Source organism: Saimiri boliviensis, chromosome 7, assembly GCF_048565385.1.
Source record: "Saimiri boliviensis isolate mSaiBol1 chromosome 7, mSaiBol1.pri, whole genome shotgun sequence".
Classification (NCBI taxonomy): Eukaryota; Metazoa; Chordata; class Mammalia; order Primates; family Cebidae; genus Saimiri; species Saimiri boliviensis.
The window spans coordinates 120,839,969-120,863,195 of NC_133455.1; the positions used below are offsets into that span (position 1 = coordinate 120,839,969).

The 23,227-nt window shown below is 37.2% G+C and overlaps 1 protein-coding gene across 14 annotated transcripts in view; it reads left to right on the plus strand.

Moving 5' to 3' along the window:
- ERC1 (ELKS/RAB6-interacting/CAST family member 1) overlaps positions 1-23,227 on the plus strand; it is a 515,798-nt gene that overhangs the window by 128,753 nt on the left and 363,818 nt on the right. For all 14 annotated transcript variants that reach the window (XM_074403327.1, XM_074403335.1, XM_010345058.3 and 11 more), the window contains one exon: positions 18,929-19,096. In XM_074403327.1, coding sequence (XP_074259428.1) covers positions 18,929-19,096 — 168 coding nt within the window. The remainder of the gene's footprint in view (positions 1-18,928; positions 19,097-23,227) is intronic.

Genomic DNA, 23,227 nt, shown 5'->3' on the forward strand with positions numbered 1-23,227 from the left:
CCACTGCACTCCAGCCTGGGCAACAAAGCGAGACTTGGTCTCAAAAAATAAAAAAATAAAAAAATTAACAGCAAATTTAAAAATACAGAGATAGAAAAATATTTAAAAATAAAAGTTATGTCAGGAAAATATGCCTCCTCAAATATGATTTACTTTAATATTAAATTATCTTTTAAGACATATGAAGCAATGTTATATACTGATAAAAGAAACAGTGGGTCAAGAAAATATAATCGTGTCCATTTATGCATCTAACAACATGGCATTTAAATATATAAAGCAGACTGGGCATGATGGCTCATGTTCGTAATCCCAGCACTTTCGGAGGCCGAGGTAGGTAGATCACCTGAGGTCAGGAGTTTGAGATCAGCCTGGCCAACATGGTGAAACCACATCTCTACTGCAAATAGAAAAACTAGCTGAGTGTGGTAGCATATACCTGTAGTTTCAGCTACTCAGGAGGCTCTAAGGCAGGAGAACTGCTTGAACCCAGGAGGCAGAGGTTGCAGTGAGCTAACATCATGCCCCTGGGTGACAGAGTGAGATTATGTCTCAAAAAAGAAAAACGCATGCATGCATGCGTACATACATACATGCATGCATACATACATATATGATATGTATATATGTCATGTGTATCATATATTTGTCAGATATATATCATATATATATATGAGATATATATATCAGCAATAAATAGATAAATCAACAATTGTAGTTGGTCATTTGGATGTGCTCCTGTCAGAATTTGATGAAGTAAACAAAGAAATATCAATAGAAAGTTTTAATAACATTAACAAGCTCAAGCTCATAGATGTGTATATAGAATTTTGTACTAACAGAGAATAAGCAATATTTTCAGGAACTTACTGAACAGTAATAAAAGTCAGCCATGTACTGGATCATAAAGGAAACTTCAAAATTCCCAAGAGTCAAAATCACATGGACTATGTTCTCTGACTTCTAATGCAGCAAAATTAGAAATCAGGAGTAAAGAATAGCAGCATAAAACCAAAGTCTACAATCTGAAACATACTACTGAAATGACCTGTGGGTTAGATAAATATAAACATTTTAGAAATAAGTGGCAGTGAAAGCTCTCTATATAAAAATCTGTGGAACATAAATAGAAAATCTGTGGGTTATCACTAAAGCAGTATTTAGAGGGAAATGTCTAGTTTTTAACGTATTTATCAGAGAGTAAAAAAGCAAGTAATCTAGGTGTTCAAATGAAAAAAGTTACAGTTAATCCAAAAACAATAAAGAGTAATACATATAAAGTGAGAAATTAACAAAGTAGAGAATAAAACAACACCAAGAGGTAGTTATTTGAAAAAGCTTAATAGGACAGGAACAGCTCTTATAGATGTTAAAGGAAAAGTAGCTAGTAGTACTACAAAGTTTAAAAATAATATAAGACAGCTAGGCATGGTGCTAACACCTGTAACCTAGCACTTTGGGAGGCCAAGGCAGACTGATCACCTGAGGTCAGGAGTTAAAAAACCAGCCTGGCCAACATGGTGAAACCCCATCTCTAATGAAAATTCAAAAATTAGCCAGGTGTGGTAGTGTGTGCCTGTTATTCCAGCTACTTGGGAGGTTGAGGCAGGAGAATCACTGGAACCCGGGAGGTGGAGGCTGCAGTGAGCTGAGATTACACCACTATACTCCAGCCTGGTGACAGAACAAGACTCTGTCTCCAAAAAAAAAATATATATATATATATATATATATTTAAAACAACTCTAAACAGTTATATTCTAATAAGCTTGAAAAACAAGCAGAAATAAATTTATGGAAAAATATAAGATGACAGAATAAGTTCAAGAGGTAAGAGAAAACATGAACAACAGTCACTATAGAAATTAAAATGGTAATCATCCTCAACACTTTTTCCCTCCCAAAATCCTAAGGCTCAGATGGCTTTCCAGGAGAAAATATTTGATATTTTCTATCAAGTATTTGAAAAAGTCATTCCATCCTCCAGTTATTTCCCCTCCCCAAGAAAAAACAAGAAAGCCTAATAGTCTACCAAAGGATATGGGGAAAAACAAATAAATTAAAAGCTACTCCATTTCAATAGATGGTATAATTTAATACTGCAGGGGTATCAGTCTTCCTGAAGTTAATGAATATGTTCTTTTGCATTTCCAATGAAAACACCAAGCAGTAGGCTGGGCACAGTGGATCACATCTGTAATCCCAGCACTTTGAGGGGAGGTGGGTGGATCATTTGAGGTGAGGAGCTTGAGACCAGCCTGTCCAACATAGTGAAACCCCATCTCTACTAAAAATAAAACTAGCTGGGCATGGTGGCACATGCCTGTAATCCCAGCTACTCGGGAAGCTGAGGTAGGAGAATCACTTGAACCTGGGAGGTGGAGGTTGCAGTGAACCAAGATTGTGCCACTGCATTCCAGCCTGGGTGACAAGAGTGATACTCCATCTGAAAAAAACAAAACAAAACAAAACAAAAACCAAGCAGTATTTTTTAGGAGCTCATTTTACTTTAAATTTTGTAAGGATGAGTTACAAAAAGAAATACTAATATGACTTCATTTGTCATACCTAGAGTCAAATTCATGGAGACAGAAAGTAGAAAGGTGGTTACCAGAGACTGGGAAGGAGAGAATGGGAGTTCAATGGGTATAGAATTTTAGTTTTGCAAGATGAAATGAGTTCTGGAGATTGGTTGTACAGCAGTGTGAATATATTCAACACTACTGAACTGTACACTTAAAATGGTTAAGAGAGCAAATTTTATACCTGTATATTTTACCACTGTTAAATTTTTAAAAATTTATATGGATGAATAAAGCTATTCTAACATTAGAGTAAAAAGGGAAGATGGGAGAACCCTGCCCTATGAGACATGAAAATATAGAGTCATAAACTAAATGAAACCAAACAATACACCTCAAAACAGTGCAGTACTAGCACAGGAAGGAGCAGATAGTGAAAAGAATAGGGAGTGTGAAATCAGAAACATTTATGTGGAGGGAGAGTCAATCATAAACTAGTGGAAATTAAGCAAGTATGAGAGAATTGAGATATCAAAGGGAGAATAAAGTTGGCCACCTACTTCATGCTAGATGAAACAGTGACCTCTAAATTGATTAAAAACCTCAATGTTAAACTGCAAAGCTAATCAATGAAAATGTTGGGTAGGGATATATTGGATAAGATAACTTAAATGACTCCATCAAATTGAAGCATTTCTCTTCAAGAAAGAAAACCATTGGCAATGTTAACAAATGAGATTGGGAGAAGAGTTTTTTCAGGGCCTCTTAAAATAGTAAGTATTCGGATGTAGAATGAAAAAGAGAAGTTTGAAAATCAGTAAGAAACAGACTATAGGGAGAGAGAAGGATTTGAATAGACAATTAACAGATAAGGAAACCTAAGTGGTAAACAACTATGCTATGATATCCTCAATCTCACTAGTAAATAAAGAAATGCAAATTTCAAAGCTGATGAAATACTATATTTTGTTCATCAAATTGATAAAAATTAGAAAATGAGATAAGCTTGTGAGGATTTGGGCAAACAGTAACACAAATGACGTAGGTGCTTTCAGTAATCCCATTCCTTGGTGTATTTCCCAGAAAATGTTCCCACTGGTCCACAAAAGGACATGTGTAAGGATGTTCACCACAGTATTATTTGTGGGAACAAGGAATTAAAAGCAGCGTGAGTGTTTATTACTAGGAAGTTGGATAAATACATTATTGTAGATATGTACCATGGAATACTGTACAAAAGTCAAAAGTATTCTGTACAAAAGTCACTGTATTCTGCAGTGGTACAGAAGCATGTATACATTGGACCGTGGATAGATAAAAATACTATACATGTTTCTTTTTTCTTTTTTTGAGACAGAGTTTTGCTTTTGTTGCCCAGGCTGGAGTGCAATGGTACGATCTTGCCTCACTTTATAGTACTTGTTACAAGTAGTATATTGTTTAAAAAACAGCATCCATCCCGTTTTTTAAAAGTAAAAAAAACAGGATGAGGTATATAGCATTAATATAAATTGAAAACATGTATGAATATAAAAATCACCCACTGTGTTTCTAAGATGCATATTCAGAAACATATTAAAACGCATTAGAGTAGCTGCGTATTAAAGGAGGGATGAGTATTGGACATAAATGGAAAACCAGTAAAACAAGAGTAGAACTTTACATGGATCAATGTTAACATGTGGATAGCAGATAGACCTTGGTCCTAATAGAGATTTGAAGCCAAGCCCTTTGCATAAATCTAGTACTCTCCTGGGAAAGGTTGGATGAGAAAAAAATTCCTCCTACCAGTATTGGCGGCAATATGAGAGACTGACTTATTCTCCTGGGCTTTGATTTAGTGAAAAGGTCTCTCAGCATGCAGGTTTGAGTTTGAATAGACATAACTATTTTGAAGGGACATTATTTCAACCTAGTACATGTGGGTTCCCACAGATAAAAGCATTGCTTAGAATGAAATAATGTGAGTAAGAACAGATAGAATGATTCGACCCTTAGGAACATTGGATAATAGAATGAGACTATAAATTAAATGATTAATGGATGGACTAGGACGCATGGGAGCACTCTCCAGAATGGATGGTCAGATATATCTTGTTGGGGTGTTGTTTCAGAACTATTGAGAGCAAAAGCTGATGCAGTGTAGCAAGTAAACAGCTAGGTAGCACAAGGTGTTTAATTTTTATTTTCTTAATTTTTAATTTTTATAGAGACCAAATCTCCTTATGTTGCCCATGCTGTTCTTCAGCTCCTGGGCTCAGGAGATGCTCTGCACTCAGCCTTCCATAATGTTGAGATTATAGGCATGAGGCACTGTGCCCAGCTAGCACTAGCTGTTTAGTATAGTGTCTTTGAAATTTGGATCTGCCACTTACTGTATGAGTGTATACGTTTTTGCCTCAGTTTCTCATCTGTGAGAAGAAGAATAGCCTTACCTCATAATGTTGTGAGAATTAAATGTTAATGTATCTATATAGTAACACTCAGTAAATATCAGCTGCTATTATTATAATGAAATGCATAATGCATAAAGGAATGTGTGAGAAAAAAACAAGACAGTGTAAATAAAACCAACTGGGTTATAAAAGATCAAAACAGGATTTAGACACGAAACATATAGTAACTAAAATGGAAAACTCAGTATATTAGTTTAATTGCAGATTATAGAGTGTTGCAGGAACAGTAAGTGAATTGGAACATAGATCTGTTGAAATATTACCCAGAAAACAATAAGAAAGATAGGAAGATGGGAATCATTAAAAAGAACTCTTTGGAGATTGGGCCCAACTTATATCTGCATGAGTTTCAGAAGGAGAGGATAAAGAAAATGGGAGGCAATCCTAAAAGGATTGCTGAGAATTCTTCTGACTTTGATGGCAGGAATGAATCCTTCAATTCAGGAACAAATTATTCTTGAGCAGGAAAATATCTATACCTACATAGAGCAAAATGGAACCATAGATAAACTGATCTTAAAAACTGCCAGGTAGACTGGGCATGATAACTCATGCCTGTAATCCCTGTACTTTTGGGTGGTTGAGGTAGGAGGATCACCAGGAGTTTGAGTCCAGTCTGGGCAACATAATGAGACCCCGTCTCTACAAAAAAACAAAAAGACAGAAAAAAGCCAAAACAACAACAACAAAAAACTAACCAGATATGGTGGTGTGTACCTGTAGTCCTGGCTACTCAGAATTCTGAGGTGAGAGTATCCCTTGAGCCTAATGGGTTCAAGGCAGTAGTGAGCTATGATTATGCCACTGCACTCCAGCCTGGGCAATAGAGCGAGACCTTGTCTCTAAAGAAGACGACAAACAACGTGCTAGGGAGAAAAAAAAATTACCTACAAACAATTAACAATTAGGCCAACATCAGACTTTTCACTTGCAACAACAGTAGTGAGAGAGAATATAGTAATGTAAAGTCTTCAAAGTTTAGTGAAAAACATTGGCAACTCAGAATTCTGTACTAAGCTGAACTATCACCATTCTTCAGTAAAGACTGAAGAAAGACTTTTTCTTTCAGATTAATACAAACAAGAGTTTACTGCTCAGGATCCCTATAGAAAGAACTATTAAAAGATATATGTTAGAAAGAAAGAAATTATATTCAGACATACCCACAACCATCTGATCTTCGACAAACCTGACAAAAACAAGCAATGGGGAAAGGACTCCCTGTTTAATAAATGGTGTTGGGAAAACTGGCTAGCCATGTGCAGAAAGCAGAAACAGGACCCCTTCCTGACACCTTACACCAAAATTAACTCCAGATGGATTAAAGACTTAAACATCAGACCTAATACCATAAAAACCTTAGAAGAAAATCTAGGCAAAACCATTCAGGACATAGGTGTAGGCAAGGACTTCATGACCAAAACGCCAAAAGCAATGGCAACAAAAGCCAAAATAGACAAATGGGACCTAATCAAACTTCACAGCTTCTGCACGGCAAAAGAAACAGTCAGTAGAGTGAATCGGCAACCAACAGAATGGGAAAAAATTTTTGCAGTCTACCCATCTGACAAGGGGCTGATATCCAGAATTTACAAAGAACTAAAGCAGATCTACAAGAAAAAAACACACAAGCCCATTCAAAAATGGGCAAAGGATATGAACAGATACTTTACAAAAGAAGACATACAGGAGGCCAACAAACATATGAAAAAATGCTCATCATCACTGGTCATCAGAGAAATGCAAATCAAAACCACATTGAGATACCATCTCACACCAGTTAGAATGGCGATCATTAAAAAATCGGGAAACAACAGATGCTGGAGAGGATGTGGAGAAATAGGAACACTTTTACACTGTTGGTGGGAATGTAAATTAATTCAACCATTGTGGAAGACAGTGTGGCGATTCCTCAAGGACCTAAAAATAGAAATCCCATTTGACCCAGCAATCCCATTACTGGGTATATATCCAAAGGATTATAAATCATTCTACTACAAGGACACGTGCACACGAATGTTCATTGCAGCACTGTTTACAATAGCAAAGACCTGGAACCAACCCAAATGCCCAACGATGATAGACTGGATAGGGAAAATGTGGTACATATACACCATGGAATATTATGCAGCCATCAAAAACGATGAGTTCACGTCCTTTATAGGGACATGGATGAACCTGGAAACCATCATTCTCAGCAAACTGACACAAGAGCAGAAAATCAAACACCGTATATTCTCGCTCATAGGCGGGTGTTGAACAATGAGAACACATGGACACAGGGAGGGGAGCACTACACACTGGGGTCTGTTGGGGGGAAATGGGGGAGGGGCGGGGGTGGGGAGGTGGGAAGAGATAGCATGGGGAGAAATGACAGATACAGGTGAGGGGACGGAAGGCAGCAAAGCACACTGCCATGTGTGTACCTATGCAACAATCTTGCATGTTCATCACATGTACCCCAAAACCTAAAATGCAATAAAAAAAAAAAAAAAAAAAAAAAAAAGAAATTATATTCAGAAGGAAAGAATGAGATCCAAGAAAAAGCAGGAGACAAAAAGACATTAATGTAACAAATAGCAAAAAAATACCCTAATATCAATATGATAGTATGTCATAGACCTTACGGTAATAGTGCCATTAAAGCCAAAACTTCAAAATCAATTGAGGCTTATTCAGTAAAGGTAAAACATTTCAGAGAAAGATCACAAAAGGAAGAGCTTGTCTGTTGATTTTCCTTGTTGGCATAATGTTGCTAAATAATAGAGCAGGTGGAATTCTGCATCTAGATTGTTTCTGTCTTCCCTGTCAAGAAGAGCATAGAAATGAAATGAGTAGAATATATATTTCAACAGTGGCAAAATGAAAATGAAGCTCAAGGTGTGTGAACAGAGAAATTGTAAGAAAACATAAAGACCTCTGCAATGGCTCGGCACTGTGACTCGTGCCTTGTAATTCCAGCACTTTGGAAGTCCAAGACAGGAGGATCACTTGAGCCCAGGAGGGTTTTCACATAGAGAAAGATACAAGGAATTCTCCCTTTCTGTGAAGTTTTTGCATAGAGTTAGAAGGCTTTGTTGATGTTAGTTCTGATACCAGAATGAGGAAGTGTTACATATATGTTGGCTTAAAGGGGTCAAAGTAGGTTGACTGACTGCCATGCTTTATTACGTTTGCAGAGGCCAGGAGTAGTCACATTTTTCTTGAGGCTGCATACCTGAATACCACTTATTGCAGTATACTTTGTATAGCCAATTCTGTATCTTCTTTGTCTGCTATGAATTTTCAAGGGAAAGTGAGTGAAGATATCACCATTAAATTTTCAGAATATAAATCTGTGAAATGTATAGTTTTTTATTTTTATTTTTTATTTTTAAAAACTTTGCTATGGAGTGGCTCATTTCTACTTTGACTATTTTGATACCTGAGCTTTTCATCTTTTTGTCAAGTATGGGGCATCAAACAGAGCTCAATGCAGTTTGTTGAAATAGTACTCTAAAAGGTTTACTTATGTGTGGTTTGTAATTTTTTTAGTCCCATGGCTAAGTGCCCTTCACCTAGCCTTCAGCCTCCCTTCTAGGTGGGAACAATGGGAAGTGTAGTCATAGGATATATCATTTATAGTGGACTTGAGCAAGTCACTTAATTAGTTTAGACCTTGCTTTTCCTTAGCTTGAAAGTTGGGAGTTTAAATTATTTAACTCTTAAAAAATTTATGAAATACTGCAGAATACAGGAAAAATGCAGAAAATATAATAGATGCCAGTCAGATTTAACATATATTAAAAAGTTCTTAAAAATGTCTCATTCTAAACTAATCAATGGAAGATGTGGTTTAAATAAAAATTGTTAGAGTTTTTGGTTTTTAGAAGTAGTTGGGGCCAGGAATAAAGATTTGGAAGCTGTGGAGATGGTGGCTAAAGCCTTAGAATTAGATTAATTTCTCAAGAGGAGGCTCCATGCAGTGAGATGTGAGGAGGGGGAAATGACAGAGGATGGAGAACACTGAAAAGGTGTGATCACAGAGTTAGAAAGGAAAAGTGTCATGTTGGCAAAGCCAAGAGAGGCAAGATAGGAAACAAGCTATATTTCCATACAACTAATTATTACTACTAATGTGCCTTTAGTTAGATCTATTTATTGATTTAAGACAAATCAAAGTTAAGGTAGGTTGAGAGAATTAATTGTTTTTGTTTAGAAGTGAGAGGCCAAAACAGTAGTGTAGCCATTTTCTGTTCACTTCCATTGGTAGAGAAAACCTTGTAGACAAAAGCCTTCTGTTTTTATTGAAGTTGGCATGACCTGTTTGCCATAGACAAACTTGGAAAGCTGGGTGAATGCTCTTCCTCCAGCTCCATTGATGTGAATAAACAAGGTTTTATTCTTCCTGCTAGGAGTGGTGTTAGGGCGATGACTGTGTGTCCTGCTGGCCTTTGAGGGGTTTTCCTGAATATGTTTTTTGTGATTTGCAAAATAAGGACCTCATGCAAAATTACACTACAAATTTAGTTCATTCCAAACCAAAAGATCAGTGTAGAATTCAGAGCAATTAATCTATTCATAGCAAAGTGGTTTTTGTGGTGGTTTTAATCTCAAATCTCCAGACTAGCATATTTAAATTCTGTACTGCACCAAAAAGCAGACTAAGAAAAAGTGTACACAGGTGATTTAAATTGAATACTTAGAAAGGAAAAGATCATTTAGTAATTAGGGGTATGGACTTGGGCAGTTTCTGTGTCTAATATTTATAATATGAAATATTTTTTATATCAAAGTCTATGTTTCCAGCCACACTTACACTAAAGGTTTGTATGTTATAACAAGAGTCTTATTCTTCACCTTTTTTGGTTACCAATTCATACTTGACATTCTCTCAATGCCATGTAGGTATTTATGTCTGGTCAGCATTGATACATTTCCTGGTCACTTAACTGAATCATGAATCCAATATAAAGTGCAGCTTGCGTATCTGGGGACCTTTCATAAAGAAGCAGTAATGTGGGGTTTCACAAATGTCGTCCTATGTGATATTGGTGCCATCAGAATGAAAAACACTTAGAAGTGATGAGGGATGTTTTCCTACGTACAGATCCATGTCATACAGATGGAAAGCCTTTTATTTTTCTGAAATTAATGCTTAGAAGAACTGAGAAACAAGTAAATTAGTCAGTTGAGACTTTAGGTTTGAATGCTTGACTTTTTGCCATTATAGTAAGAATTTAATTATTTAATTGTGTACCCTATATCAATATAGGGTAAACTAATTTTTTTTTTTTTCAGAGTTTTGCTCTTGTCCTCCTGGGTGGCGTGCAGTGGTGCAATCTCAGCTCACTGCAACCTCCTCCTCCTGGGGTCAAGTGATTCTCCTGCCCGAGCCTCCCAGGTAGCTGGGATTACAGGCATGTGCTACCACGCCTGGCTAATTTAAAAAAATTTTTTAGTAGAGATGGGGTTTTACCATGTTGGCCAGGCTGGTCTTGAACTCCTGACCTCAGGTGATCCACCTGCCTCGGCCTACCAAAGTGCTGGGATTACAGGCTTGAGCCACCATGCCCAGCCAGTTTTTTTTTGTTGTTTGTTCGTTTGTTTTTAATGAATTGGCTTGGTTTTTGCTTTTGGTTAGAGGTAGCAGTAGAAGAATGTATAGTATACAAAATACAGATTAGCATGTAGAAATCAGATGCAAATGATTATAGATTTATTCACTTTTAAAATTTCTGGCATGTATACCTTTCTAAGACTTTGACATTCTTAACTGTGTAGAAGGGTCAACAGATTCAGTAAGCACCCTCAGTGTGACTGATGCCCTGTAATGGGTTCAGCTAATAGGAACCAAATCTGATACTGTTAAATGGGATTAGTAGTGACACTGGCTGGCTTGAGCTGTGCCTGAATGCCAATGGGTAAGGGTCAGTGTGTTCTTCGGCATCTTGAGCAACCTGGTTGTTGAATTTCGTATTCCACTAAGGTCTTTACTCTGTGGTTGCAGTCCTTTTCTTTCAACTGAATAAATATTCAGTCTGTTCTGACACTTCCCTTTTGGACCTTTTTGGTTTATGGTGGAGTATTCTGATTTTTACTCTCTTAGCAAATTTCAAGTATATAATACAGCATTATTAATTACACTGTACTATGTATTAGCTCCCAGAACTTACTCATTTTATAACTGAAGGTTTGTACTTTTTGATCAACATCTCCCCATTCCTCTCCCTGTATCCTATCCCTAGACCCTGGTAACTACCATTCTTTTTTTTTTTTTTTTTTTGAGATGGAGTTTCGCTCTTGTTACCCAGGCTGGAGTGCAATGGCGCGATCTCGGCTCACCGCAACCTCCGCCTCTTGGGTTCAGGCAATTCTCCTGTCTCAGCCTCCTGAGTGGCTGGGATTACAGGCATGCAAAACCATGCGCAGCTAATTTTTTGTATTTTTAGTAGAGACGAGGTTTCACCATGTTGACCAGGATGGTCTTGATCTCTTGACCTCGTGATCCACCCGCCTCGGCCTCCCAAAGTGCTGGGATTACAGGTTTGAGCCACCGCGCCCGGCCGGTAACTACCATTCTATTCTGTTTCTTTGAGTTTAACTTTTTAAACAATTCCCTATGTAAGTGAGATCATACCATTATCTGTTATTTCTGATTTCAGTTTTCATTGAATGCTTTTTGTCCTTATTATGAGTTGTCTTTTTCTGCTTCTTTGCATGTGTGATGAGTTTGGAATGGATGCCAGGCATTGTGAGTTTTATCTTGTTGGGTGATAGGCGTTTTGTATTCCTGTAGATACTGCTGAACTTTGACGTGTGATGCAGATAAAGTCCTTTGAAATGGTTTCATTCTTTGGGGTCTTTCATTTAAGCTTTGTTAGATGGTACCAAAATTGCATTTATTTTAAAGATAGTTTCCTCATGCCCCCCCTTTAATTATAAGCCAGAAATTAAAGAGATTTGCAAAAATTTAAAACAATTATATTCTTCTTACTATTTTGGAGGGGGGAATCTAGGTTTTGAAATTAAAATATTTCTTGCCAGGCGCAGTGGCTCACGCCTGTAATCCCAGCACTTTGGGAGGCCGAGGCGGGTGGATCACGAGGTCAAGAGATTGAGACTATCCCGGTCAACATGGTGAAACCCCGTCTCTACTAAAAATACAAAAAAAATTAGCTGGGCATGGTGGCACGTGCCTGTAATCCCAGCTACTCGGGAGGCTGAGGCAGGAGAATTGCCTGAACCCAGGAGGCGGAGGTTGCAGTGAGCTGAGATGGCGCCATTGCACTCCAGCCTGGGTAACAAGAGCAAAACTCCATCTCGGGAAAAATAATAATAATAATAAAATAAAATATGTTACTTTTATTAACATAATGGGCTTATTGTTATTTAAAAACTGATCTAATTTTTTTTTTTTAAAGATACAGTGTCTTGCTTTGCTACAGAGGCAGGAGTACAGTAGTGTGATTATAGCTCACTGCAGCCTTGAACTCCTGGGTTCAAGTGATCCTCCTGCTTCAGCCTCCTGAGTAGCTAGAACTATAATTGTGTGCCACCATGCTTGGCAAATTTTTAAAACATTTTTTTTTGTAGATATAATGTCTTGCTATGTTGCCCAAGGAGGTCTCGAACTTTTGGCCTCAAGTGATCCTTCTGCCTCAGTCTCCCAAAGTGTTGGGATTACAGGTGTGAGCCACTGTACCTGGCCCTAATTTTGAGTATAGCAAATATTGATAGGTATAACTCACATAAACAAAAGCTCAATAATTGGGGGTCCTCAGTAATTTTTAGGAGTGTTGAGGAGTCCTGAGACCAAAGGGTCTAAGAATGGTATTGTAAGGGAACATTTAGAACATTCGGGTGCCTGAGGCTCCTCTAGAGCAGAGCAGTTGCCCAAAGGGGGCTTTGGGATTTTGCTTTCAGTTCCAACTTCACCTTTGTGCTGCCCCATTATCTTATTTTCTGTTACTGGAGGCTTCTTCCAAACTCAGTTCCCTAGGTCACAGAAACAAGTAAATGAAGAAGCAGGAGGACAGGCATCATTTCTGTTATAAGCTTACCACTTTGGGCTTCTAGTCTCTGTTTTCAACATTTTAGTCATTATATCTCTTTTTGTATGTGTACATATGCATGCTGATCTGTGAATTTAAAAAGAAGTTTGTTGTGCTTTATCTAGCATTTCTGGGTGTTTTGTAGCCATAGGTCTGGTGGGTTGAACAGTGTCTTCCATAAATCTGTGTCTGCCTGGTACTCAGAATGTGACCGTATTTGGAAATAGGGTCTTTGAAGATATAATTAGTTATGGTATGAGATAAGATCATGATGGATTGGGTGGGCTGTAAATCCAATGACTGGTGTCCTTATAGAAGAGAGAGGACATATACAGATACGAAGAAGGTGGTGAAGTGAAGGCAGAAGCAGAGATTGGAGTGATGCATCATCTAAAAGACAAGGATTGCCAGGAGCCACCAGAAGACAGCAAGAGGCAAGAAAGGATTCTTTCTTAGAGTGTCATAGAGATCAAGGCCCTGCTGATGCCCTTATGTCAGCCTTCTAAACTCCAGAACTTTGAGAGAGAAAAAAATCTGTTGTTTAAAGCCACCTTGTTTGTGGTACTTTGTTAGGGCAGTCCTAAGAAAGTAAAATAGTTAGGTTTTTCTGGAGATCTAGCTCATACTCAGGTCATTATCAGATATTTTCAGGTCATTATCAAGCATTTCAGGTATTGTCAGGGAGCTGTTAAGATATATGTCATGTCAGAAGTAACACACCAAAAATAAAGTTCTTGGTCTCTCTGAAAGCTAAAAGACATTCAGTCTTCCTCATCAGAAACCTGGGAACCCATCTTTGACTTTTCTCTCTTTTATCCCTTATTTACAACCAATAAAATTCAAGTTCCTAGACATGGCACTAATGCTTTCCATGGCTAGGGCCTTGTCTTCTGCTGCTCCTCACGTAACTTACCACTTATCCTATGCTTTAGCAATTCTCTATTCATAGCTTTCTGAGAAGTTAACATCCTTTCTAATCTTCAGTATTTGTATCTCTGCTGAAAGCTTTTTTCGTTATCTTTCTTATGCTATCTTCGGCTCATCTTTACCTGCTTTGAGGTATCTCCAAGCAAGCTAAGTACTTCTTTTCTGTACTTTAAGAAAATATTCTCTATACTTCTGTTGCAGCATTTTCTGTAATATATTTATGTGATCTGTTTTTGCAACATTCTTCTCCGTTAGGTTGTAACTTCTGCAGAAGACAGGGAATATCTTAGTTATCTTTGTGCCTTGGGTAACCAGCCCAGCATAATCTTTCCCACGCACAAATACCATGACTTTCCCCTGCTTAAAAATCTTCACTTACTTCTATCTGTAAGTAGGATAAAATTTAAGCATCTTATTTTGGCAGTCAAGGATTTATGATCTATCTTTTCAGACTTGTCTCTTGTCTTTCTTCTGTTACTTTATGCTAAGCAATACCAAATGAATTTATAAGTATATCATGCTGTTTCATGTTTCTGTATTTTTAAATATCACATTTCCTCTTCCTAGAATGTCTGTGCATTTCTGTCTGCCTTCCCTTTTGTATCTAGTGATGTTCTTTTCGTCATTCAAAAACCAATCCAGACATTTCTTCTTTTAGAAAACTTTGCTGACTCTTTAGACATGCTGTTTATAGGAGAGATTTCCCTGCTTGCCTGTGTTCACCTGTGTTCCTTTATAATGATATTCTTTGGTATGTGATAACAGATTATAATCTTTGAAGTCATATCTAGTCTTTGAGTTCCAGTCCTTCTACTCACTGGTTCTTTTCTTTTCTTTTCTTTCTTTTTTTTTTTTTTTTTTGAGAGGGAGTCTTGCTCTGTCGCCAGACTGGAGTGCAGTGGCGTGATCTTGGCTCACCACAACCTCCAACTCCCTGGTTCAAGCAATTGTCCTGCCTCAGCCTCCCAAGTAGCTGGGATTACAGGGATGCGCCACCATGCCCAACTAATTTTTATATTTTTAGTAGAGACAGGGTTTCACCATGTTGGCCAGGATGGTCTCAATCTCCTGACCTCGTGATCTACCTGCGTCAGACTCCCAAAGTGTTGGGATTACAGGCGTGAGCCACTGCGCCTGGCCGTAGTCCTTCTATTCACCAGTTCTATAATATCATATGATGTAAACTATTTAACTCCCCTGAGTCACAGTTTTATCATATTTTAAAACAGGGAGATAATATTAGCTTCTTTACAGTGCTCTATGTTTTAAGTGAAATATGATTACTCAGGATTAAAGGGTGGGCAAGATATGGTTCCTTAAGAAACATAGAAATATGGTAAGTTCTGTATGATAATGTTATTACGTTCTATAAGAAAAAGAAAAAGTGTTAAATTCTGTAACAGAATGCCCTGGGAAAGGATGAGGGACACAGTACTTGTCTTTTGGGGGATTTGGAAAATATTTATTAAAATGGTAGTATAGGAAGAGGGCCTTAAAAGATGTGTTCAGTAGGCAGAATTTTTTTTAAGTATTAGAGGTTAAGGATATTACAAGTATAGGACAAAATGTGAACAATGACGAGAAAGAAAGAATGGTATTTATTCAGAGACTGGCAGTAGTGCTAGAAAAGAGAGTCACTGGAAGTGGGGCAAGGAGGCATATGGTAAAGGTTACGCAGTGGTAATACATGGGGACTGTCTGACCATGGAAGGCCTTGAATTCCCTGCTGGGCATTCCCAGGGGTAGGGTGGATTTGAGAATTAGTGGTTAAGACTGTGGTCTGGAGGCAAAACCATTTAATCTTAAATCTCTGTTCTAGCGCTTATTTGTAGCTGTGAGATCTTGGGCCTACTACCTTCTCTAAGGCCCAGTTTCCCACATTGCCATGAGAGTGTGACATTTTCCACAGGGAGAATGCAAGGGAAAAAAATACGATACCTCAGAATAGAACTGTGAGGATTTTAATGTACTGTATACAGTAGTCCTCCCTTAACTTCTTTTTTGCTTTCCTTGGTTTCTATTATCTGTAGTCAGCTGTGGTCCAAAAATAGTGAATGGGAAATTACAGAAAAACAGCATGCAGGTTTTAAATTACGTTGTTTTTCTGAGTAGTGTGATGAAATCTTGTGTCATTCTGCTCTATTCCATCCTGGATGTGAATCATTCTTTTGTCCAGTATATCCATGTATCCACACTACCTGCCCTTTAGTCTCTTGGTAGCTATCTTGGTTATTAGATCGACTGTTGCACTATCTCAGTGCATGTGTTCACATAACCCTTATTTTATTTAATGGCCTCAAAGCACAAGCGTAATGATAGTAGTATATTGTTATAATTATTCTGTTACTAGTTATTGTTTATCTCTCACTGTGACTAATTTGTAAATTAAATTTTATTATCCAATAGGTATGTATATAGAGGAAAAAACATAGTATGTATAGGCTGTCTGTGCTTTCAGGCATCCATGAGGGTCTTGGATTGTATTCCTTGATGATAAGGCGGGGAGGATTACTGTATATGGTGATGAGAATATACATGAACACATGCAGGAAGATCCAGAAAACTGTTTAATTCAGAAAGTAGTAATTTATTTAAATTTAAACATTTAAATAAATTTATTTAAAAATCAGATAAGATTTTTTTTTAAATTTTTTTAAAGGAGGCATGAGACTGTTTGAAATCATTGCTTGGGCTGGGAGGAAAACAAAAACAGAATAGAGACGCATGACAAAAAAAGGAAGATGATGGAAGTCATGCTATGGACAAAGGGTCGATTTAGTAGGTGTAGGAGAAAGAAAAGAATAGTATTTGTGATTCCGAAAAAAAGATCTTTAGAGTTTGAAAGTTCTCAGGTAGATCTTTCCAGATTATAATTAGGTTAACAATGTATATTTATGAAAGTAGAATAGAGTTAAATTACAAATGAAAGTCTTTTGAAGGAGCATGGTAAGACTTGTAGTGAAGAATTATAAATGGGAGCTCAAATGATTGTTCCCTACTTTCTGGCTTGGTGAGACTGGTTGCATAGAAGTGGTTGGTAGAAATGTAGTTTAGCAGAATGAAATATGGTTTATCTACATGTTTTTCCTTTTCAGTACAGCCCAACATTATTCATAAATACTTACAGCAGTAGCGAGTACTTAGTATAGCAGTCTCCAATGAGACTAGTCCCTTAAGAAATTTTCCTGCTGGGCATGATGGCTCATGCCTGTAATCCCAGCACTTTGGGAGGCTGAGGCAGGCAGATCACAAGGTCAGGCGATCGAGACCAACCTAGCCAACATGGTGAAACCTCGTTTCTACCAAAAATACAAAAATTAGCTGGTTGTGGTGGTGCATGCCTATAATCCCAGCTATTCGGGAGGCTGAGGCAGGAGAATGGCTTGAACTTGGAGGTGGTAGAGATTGCAGTAAGCCGAGATAGCGCCACTGCACTCCAACCTGGTGACAGAGCGAGACGCCATCTCAGGGGGAAAAAAAAAAAAAAAAAAAAAGAAATTTTCCATTCTACTTAACGGAGCAGGAAGTACCACCATATTACCATACAATATTGATTCTCAGATACCTTGTAGTTTAGATACACTACACATTGGATATCCCTTACCTAAAATGCACGGGACTAGAAGGGTTTCAGGGTTTGCGTTTGGGAATATTTGCATTATACTGATGCTTACTGGTTGAGCCTTCCTAATCTGAAAATCCAAAATGTTCCAGTGAGCATTTCCTTTGAGTGTCATGTCAGTGCTCAAAAAGTTCAGTAGTTTGGAGCACTTTGGATTTTGGATTTTCAGATTTTGTGATGGTCATCCTGTATTATTAGATCTTCCTGAGTGCTTTGATATACCTTAAATGTGAAACATTATTCATAATAGTCTTTGTGGCTTAATCCATGGTCAGAGAGGAAAAATAAGATAAGGCAAGTTAAAGACGAGAGACCATAGAACCATACTTGATTTCTTAGATTTGCACTGTTCGGTATGGTAGCTACCAGCCATTTGTGGCTATTGAGCACTTGCAATGTGGCTAGCCCAAATTGAGATGGGATATGAATGTGAAATATACATTAGATGTCAAAGAGTTAGTATGAAAAAAATATAGTTCATTAATAGTTTTTTATATGGATTATATATTTGAAATGACAATAATGAAAAAAGAAGGTAACAACTTATTAACAATTTTAGGCTTGAAAATATGACTCATTATTTTCCTGTTGAACAGCGCTGTCTTAGATAAATCCACTTTCTTCTTTTCTTATAATCAAATATTTAACTATTTGTTATTAATCCTTGGTGGAAAAGCAAAAAACAAATTTGGCGTGTGAATATTTATGGGGTGCTAAAAGCTTAATAAAATTTGTTGTGAATGGATTTTAAAATACATTTCCTGTTATTTTAAAGTTATATCTAATGAAAGGCATTAAAGTTCAGGGATGAAGTTAACTAGATACCAGAAATTTTAGCTCGTTAGTCTTGCTGTCTAGAAGTAGACCTTTGCTTTTGCTTTGTATGGATATCTAATTGCATTATGGAGTTGTTTTTCATAAGAGCATCATAGCTTATGACTAGATTTTGTTATCTGATAGAGCTAGTGTTATGCTTGGTGATGCTTTTTTTTTTCTTTCCCCCTTTTCCTAGTTTTAGACTTTCTAAAGCAATGTAGCTTCACTTGAAAACTTGTTAGAAATACTAATTTTGAACCTCTACCCTGTTGAATTAGAAACTAGGGGCTGGACCTGGCAATCTTGATTTAGCCCTCCAGATGATTCTGATGCGTGTGAAGTTTGAGAAACATAGTTGTAGAGGTTCCATTCTGTAATGGTGAGCACACTGCACTCTGAAACCAGAGAAACATAGATGTAGATTATACCAGTTTAATAGCATTTAACAAAATGCAACCCTCTTGTAACCTTTATAACTTATCTATTTGAAAGGAATTACATTCTTTTCTTTTTAATTCATCACTTGTAAAAGTGTTACGTTCTTATTCTTAGGTGGATGCTCTCCGATTGCGTTTGGAAGAGAAGGAAACCATGTTGAATAAAAAGACAAAACAAATTCAGGATATGGCTGAGGAGAAGGGGACACAAGCTGGAGAGATACATGACCTCAAGGACATGTTGGACGTGAAGGAGCGGAAGGTTAATGTTCTTCAGAAGAAGGTAAGGTGTAGGTGTTTTGAGTTTAGTGGCCCACCCCTCATACATCCTCACTCCTACCACTAAGTCAAATTTAATGCTGTCAGAGTTTCTTGCTCATTCCTCGGTTTACGTTTTTGTGATGAGTAATTTGGAACTGTTGTTGCGGTAGGTAGATTGTTAGGACTGCTCTACATAATCAGTTTTTGAAAATTTAAACACTGTTAGTATCTTCCAATAGTGCTATTCATGCTGTTTCTCGCAAGTGCCTTGTAAATTGCCAAAGTGTTTGAACTGACACTGTTTTGCTTCTTCTGTCTTTTATTGAAACTGTACTGAATTGGTATAGTACATGGACTTGGGATGGTACAACTTCATTTATGTGTTTAATAAGATGACAATTTCAAGCAGAGACCAGTGGCATCTAGACAAACACGTAATTCATAAAAAGTGTGTGTTTGTGTATTTCAATACAAATCTTACTGTTCCTTACTGCTTGTTCTTTCCCCTTTTTTTCAGAAAAGTTAATATATTTTGGTACTCTTTCCAAGGGTTTCTTCATTGTTGTTAATAATAGCATTGTATGTGTGTACTGTATTTAGCAAAATTTCTACTGATGGACATTTATTTTGCTAAAAATTTCTTCCTTTACATAAAATGATTTTACAGTAAAAAATGTCATACGTATTTAGTTTATATGTATGTCAAGTATATTTCTTTATTTATATTTAGTTTATACAAGTCAGGTATATTTCTAGGATAAATTCCTTGAAGTTGAACTGTTGAGTGGAAGGATATGCGTTTATAATTTTGCTAAGTAGCCTTAAAGAGATTGTACCAAGTTTCATTTCTACTATCAGTGATGAAAGTGTTATATTCCCGACATACAGAGTGTGTTAAAAGACTTGTACTTTTTGGCAGTCTTATAGGTGAGAAAACAATGTCAGTGTAGTTGCAGTTCTTTCATTATTAGTAAGGTTGAACATATTTCTATATTTAAAATCCTTTGTATTTTCTGTTACTTGTTCATATGCCTGATCCATTTTTATTTTAATTTCTTTTCTGCTTTTTTAAAAGTTGTTTTATAGAAATCCCTTCCCAATTTAAAAATTAGCGCTTTTGTCTAACGTGAGTCCTAAACATTTTTTCCTATTTGGCTTATTTATTTAATTATTGAGATGAAGTTTCGCATTATTGCCCAGATTGGAGAGCAGTGGTGCGATCTTGGCTCAGTGCAACCTCTGCCTCCCGGGTGCAAGTGATTCCTCTGCCTCAGCCTCCCAAGTAGCTGGGACTACAGGTGCCTGCCACCACATCTGGTTAATTTTTTGTATTTTTGGTAGAGATGGGGTTTCACCACCATGTTGGCCAGGCTGGTCTTGAATCCTGTGGCCTCAAGTGATCCACCCGTCTTGGCCTTCCAAAGTGCTGGGATTATAGGTGTGAGCCACCATGCCCGGCTCTCTTTTTTTTTTTTTTTAATATTGTCCAGGCTGGTCTCAAACTCCTGGGCCCACGCCATCTTCCCACCTAAGCCTTCCAACAGCACTGCTCCTAGCTCTGTTTGGCTTTTGACGTACGTGTGTGTGTGTGTGTGTGTGTGTGTGTGTGTGTGTGTGTGTGTTTCAGGCTTTTTAAATAAGGTGAATGTTTAAGGCTTCTGGATTTTGTGATGTACTACAAAAGTTTTATTTTAGAATGTTTCTTTTCTAGTGATATTGATCTATCTATGCATCCAGTAACATTGTTTTCATTTTTGTGTTTTTGTGATATATGTTAATAATAGCTAATTCTTTCCAAGGTACTTTTCTTTGTCAGAAGTACCCTAGCTTTTTAAATTTTTTTCTTGGTTATCTTTCCGTTTGAAATTTAGAGTTAGTTTTTATCATCTCCTGCCTTTAATTCTTGTGTTTTTTTTTTTTATTGTGATTACATAAAATTTGTAGTTACTAATTTATAGAGAAATGACAACAATAGGGTATATCTTTCCATGAATTCATTTTTTGTTTCTCAGAAATGTTTTAAGGGTTCTTTCATATAGATTTTATACATTTATTAAGTTTATTCCTAGGTTTTCTGTTTGTTATAAAGTGTTAACATTTTTCATTATATCTTCTAACTGCTTCCTTTTTTGTACACATGAAGGCTTGTGATTTCTGTATGTCAGTTTGTACTTAGTTATACTGAATTCTCTTAAAGTTTGGATTTTTTTTTTAGTTGATTCCTTTGGCTTTTCCAAATATGTAGTGATATCATTTCTAAACAGTGATTATTTTCCTGTGTTCAATTTTAATGTAGATAGCCCATTTTCTTCTCTTTTCTATTTATGTGTACCAGTGCATCCGAAACCACACTACATGATAGTGGACATCTTCACATTATTATACCTATTATACCTGATCTGAATGAGAATGCTTTTAGTTCTCTCCCACTAAAGTACAATTTTTGCTTTTGTGTTAGAATTGATAAATACACTAAGAAAGTACCCACTGAAACAAAATGAGTAAAATTTTTAAAATTATTTTTTGGTTCAATATTTTTTGGAGAACAGGTGATGTTTGGTTACATGAATAAGCTCTTTCGTGGTGATTTCTGAGATTTTGGTGTACCTATCACCTGAACAGTGTACACTGACCCAATCTGTAGTCTTTTATCCCTGATCTCCTCCCACCCTTCCCTTTGAATCCCCAAAGGTCATTGTATTTTTCTTATGCCTTTTGTCCTGATAGCTTAGCTCCCACTTATAAGTGAAAACATACGATGTTTGGTTTTCCATTCCTGAGTTACTTCACTTAGAATAATGGTGGTCTCCACCTCCATCCAGGTTGTTGCAAATGCTATTATTTCATTCCTTTTTATGGCTGAGTAGAATTTTATAGTGTATATATACCCCATTTCTTTATCCACTTGTTGATTGATAGGCATTTGGGCTGGTTCCATATTTTTTACAATTGCAAATTGTGTTTTTTTTTGAGACAGAGTCTAGCTCTGTCACCCAGGCTGGAGTACAGTGGTACAGTGGCATCTTGGCTCACTGCAACCTCCATCTCCCAGGTTCAAGCAATTTTCCTGCCTTAGCCTCCCTAATAGCTGGGATTACAGGTGTCCGCTATTCAAGGCCCAGCTAATTTTTGTATTTTTAGTAGAGACAGCGTTTCATCATGTTGGCCTGGCTGGTCTCGAACTCCTGACCTCATAATCCACCCACCACAGCCTCCCAGAGTGCTGGGATTACAAATGTGAGCCACTGCACCCGGCCTGAGTTGTGCTATTATAAACATGTCTGTGCAAGTGTCTTTTTCATATAACACGTTCTTTTCCTCTGTACCAGTAGTGGGATTGCTGGATCAAATGGTAGGTCTACTTTTAGTACTTTAAGAAATCTTCATACTGTTTTCCATAGTGGTTGTACTAGCTTACATTCCCACCAGCAGTGTAAAAATGTTCCTTTTTTTCTTTTTTGAGGTGGAGTTTTGCTCTTGTTGCCCAGGCTGGAGTGCAATGGCCTGATCTCGGCTCACCGCAACCTCCGCCTCCTGGGTTCAAGTAATTCTCCTGCCTTAGCCTCCCGAGTAGCTGGGACTACAGGCATGCGCCACCATCCACATCCATGCCAATATTTATTATTTATTGGTTTTAAAATTATGGTCATTCTTGCAGGAGTAAGGTGGTATTGCATTGTGGCTTTGATTTGCATTTCCCTGATAATTAGTGATGTTGAGCTTTTTTATATGTTTGTTGGCCATTTGCATATCTTCTTTTGAGAATTTCCTATTCATGTCCTTAGTCCACCTTTTGATGGGATTATTTGTTTTTTTTCTAGATGATTTGAGTTCCTTATAGATTCTGGACATCAGTCCTTTGTTGGATGCTCAGTTTGAGAATATTTTCTCCCACTCTGTAGGTTGTCTGTTTACTCTTCTGATTATTTCTTTCAGTGTGCAGAAACTTTAGTTTAACTCCCATCTATTTATCTTTTTATTGCATTTGCTTTTGGGTTCTTGGGTTTGAAGTTTTTGCCTAAGCTAAGTCTGGAAGAGTTTTTCCAGTGTTATGTTCTAGAATTTTTATGGTTTCAGGTCTTAGATTTAAGTCTTTGATCCGTCTTGAGTTGATTTTTTATAAGGTGAGAGATGAAGATCCAGTTTCATTTTT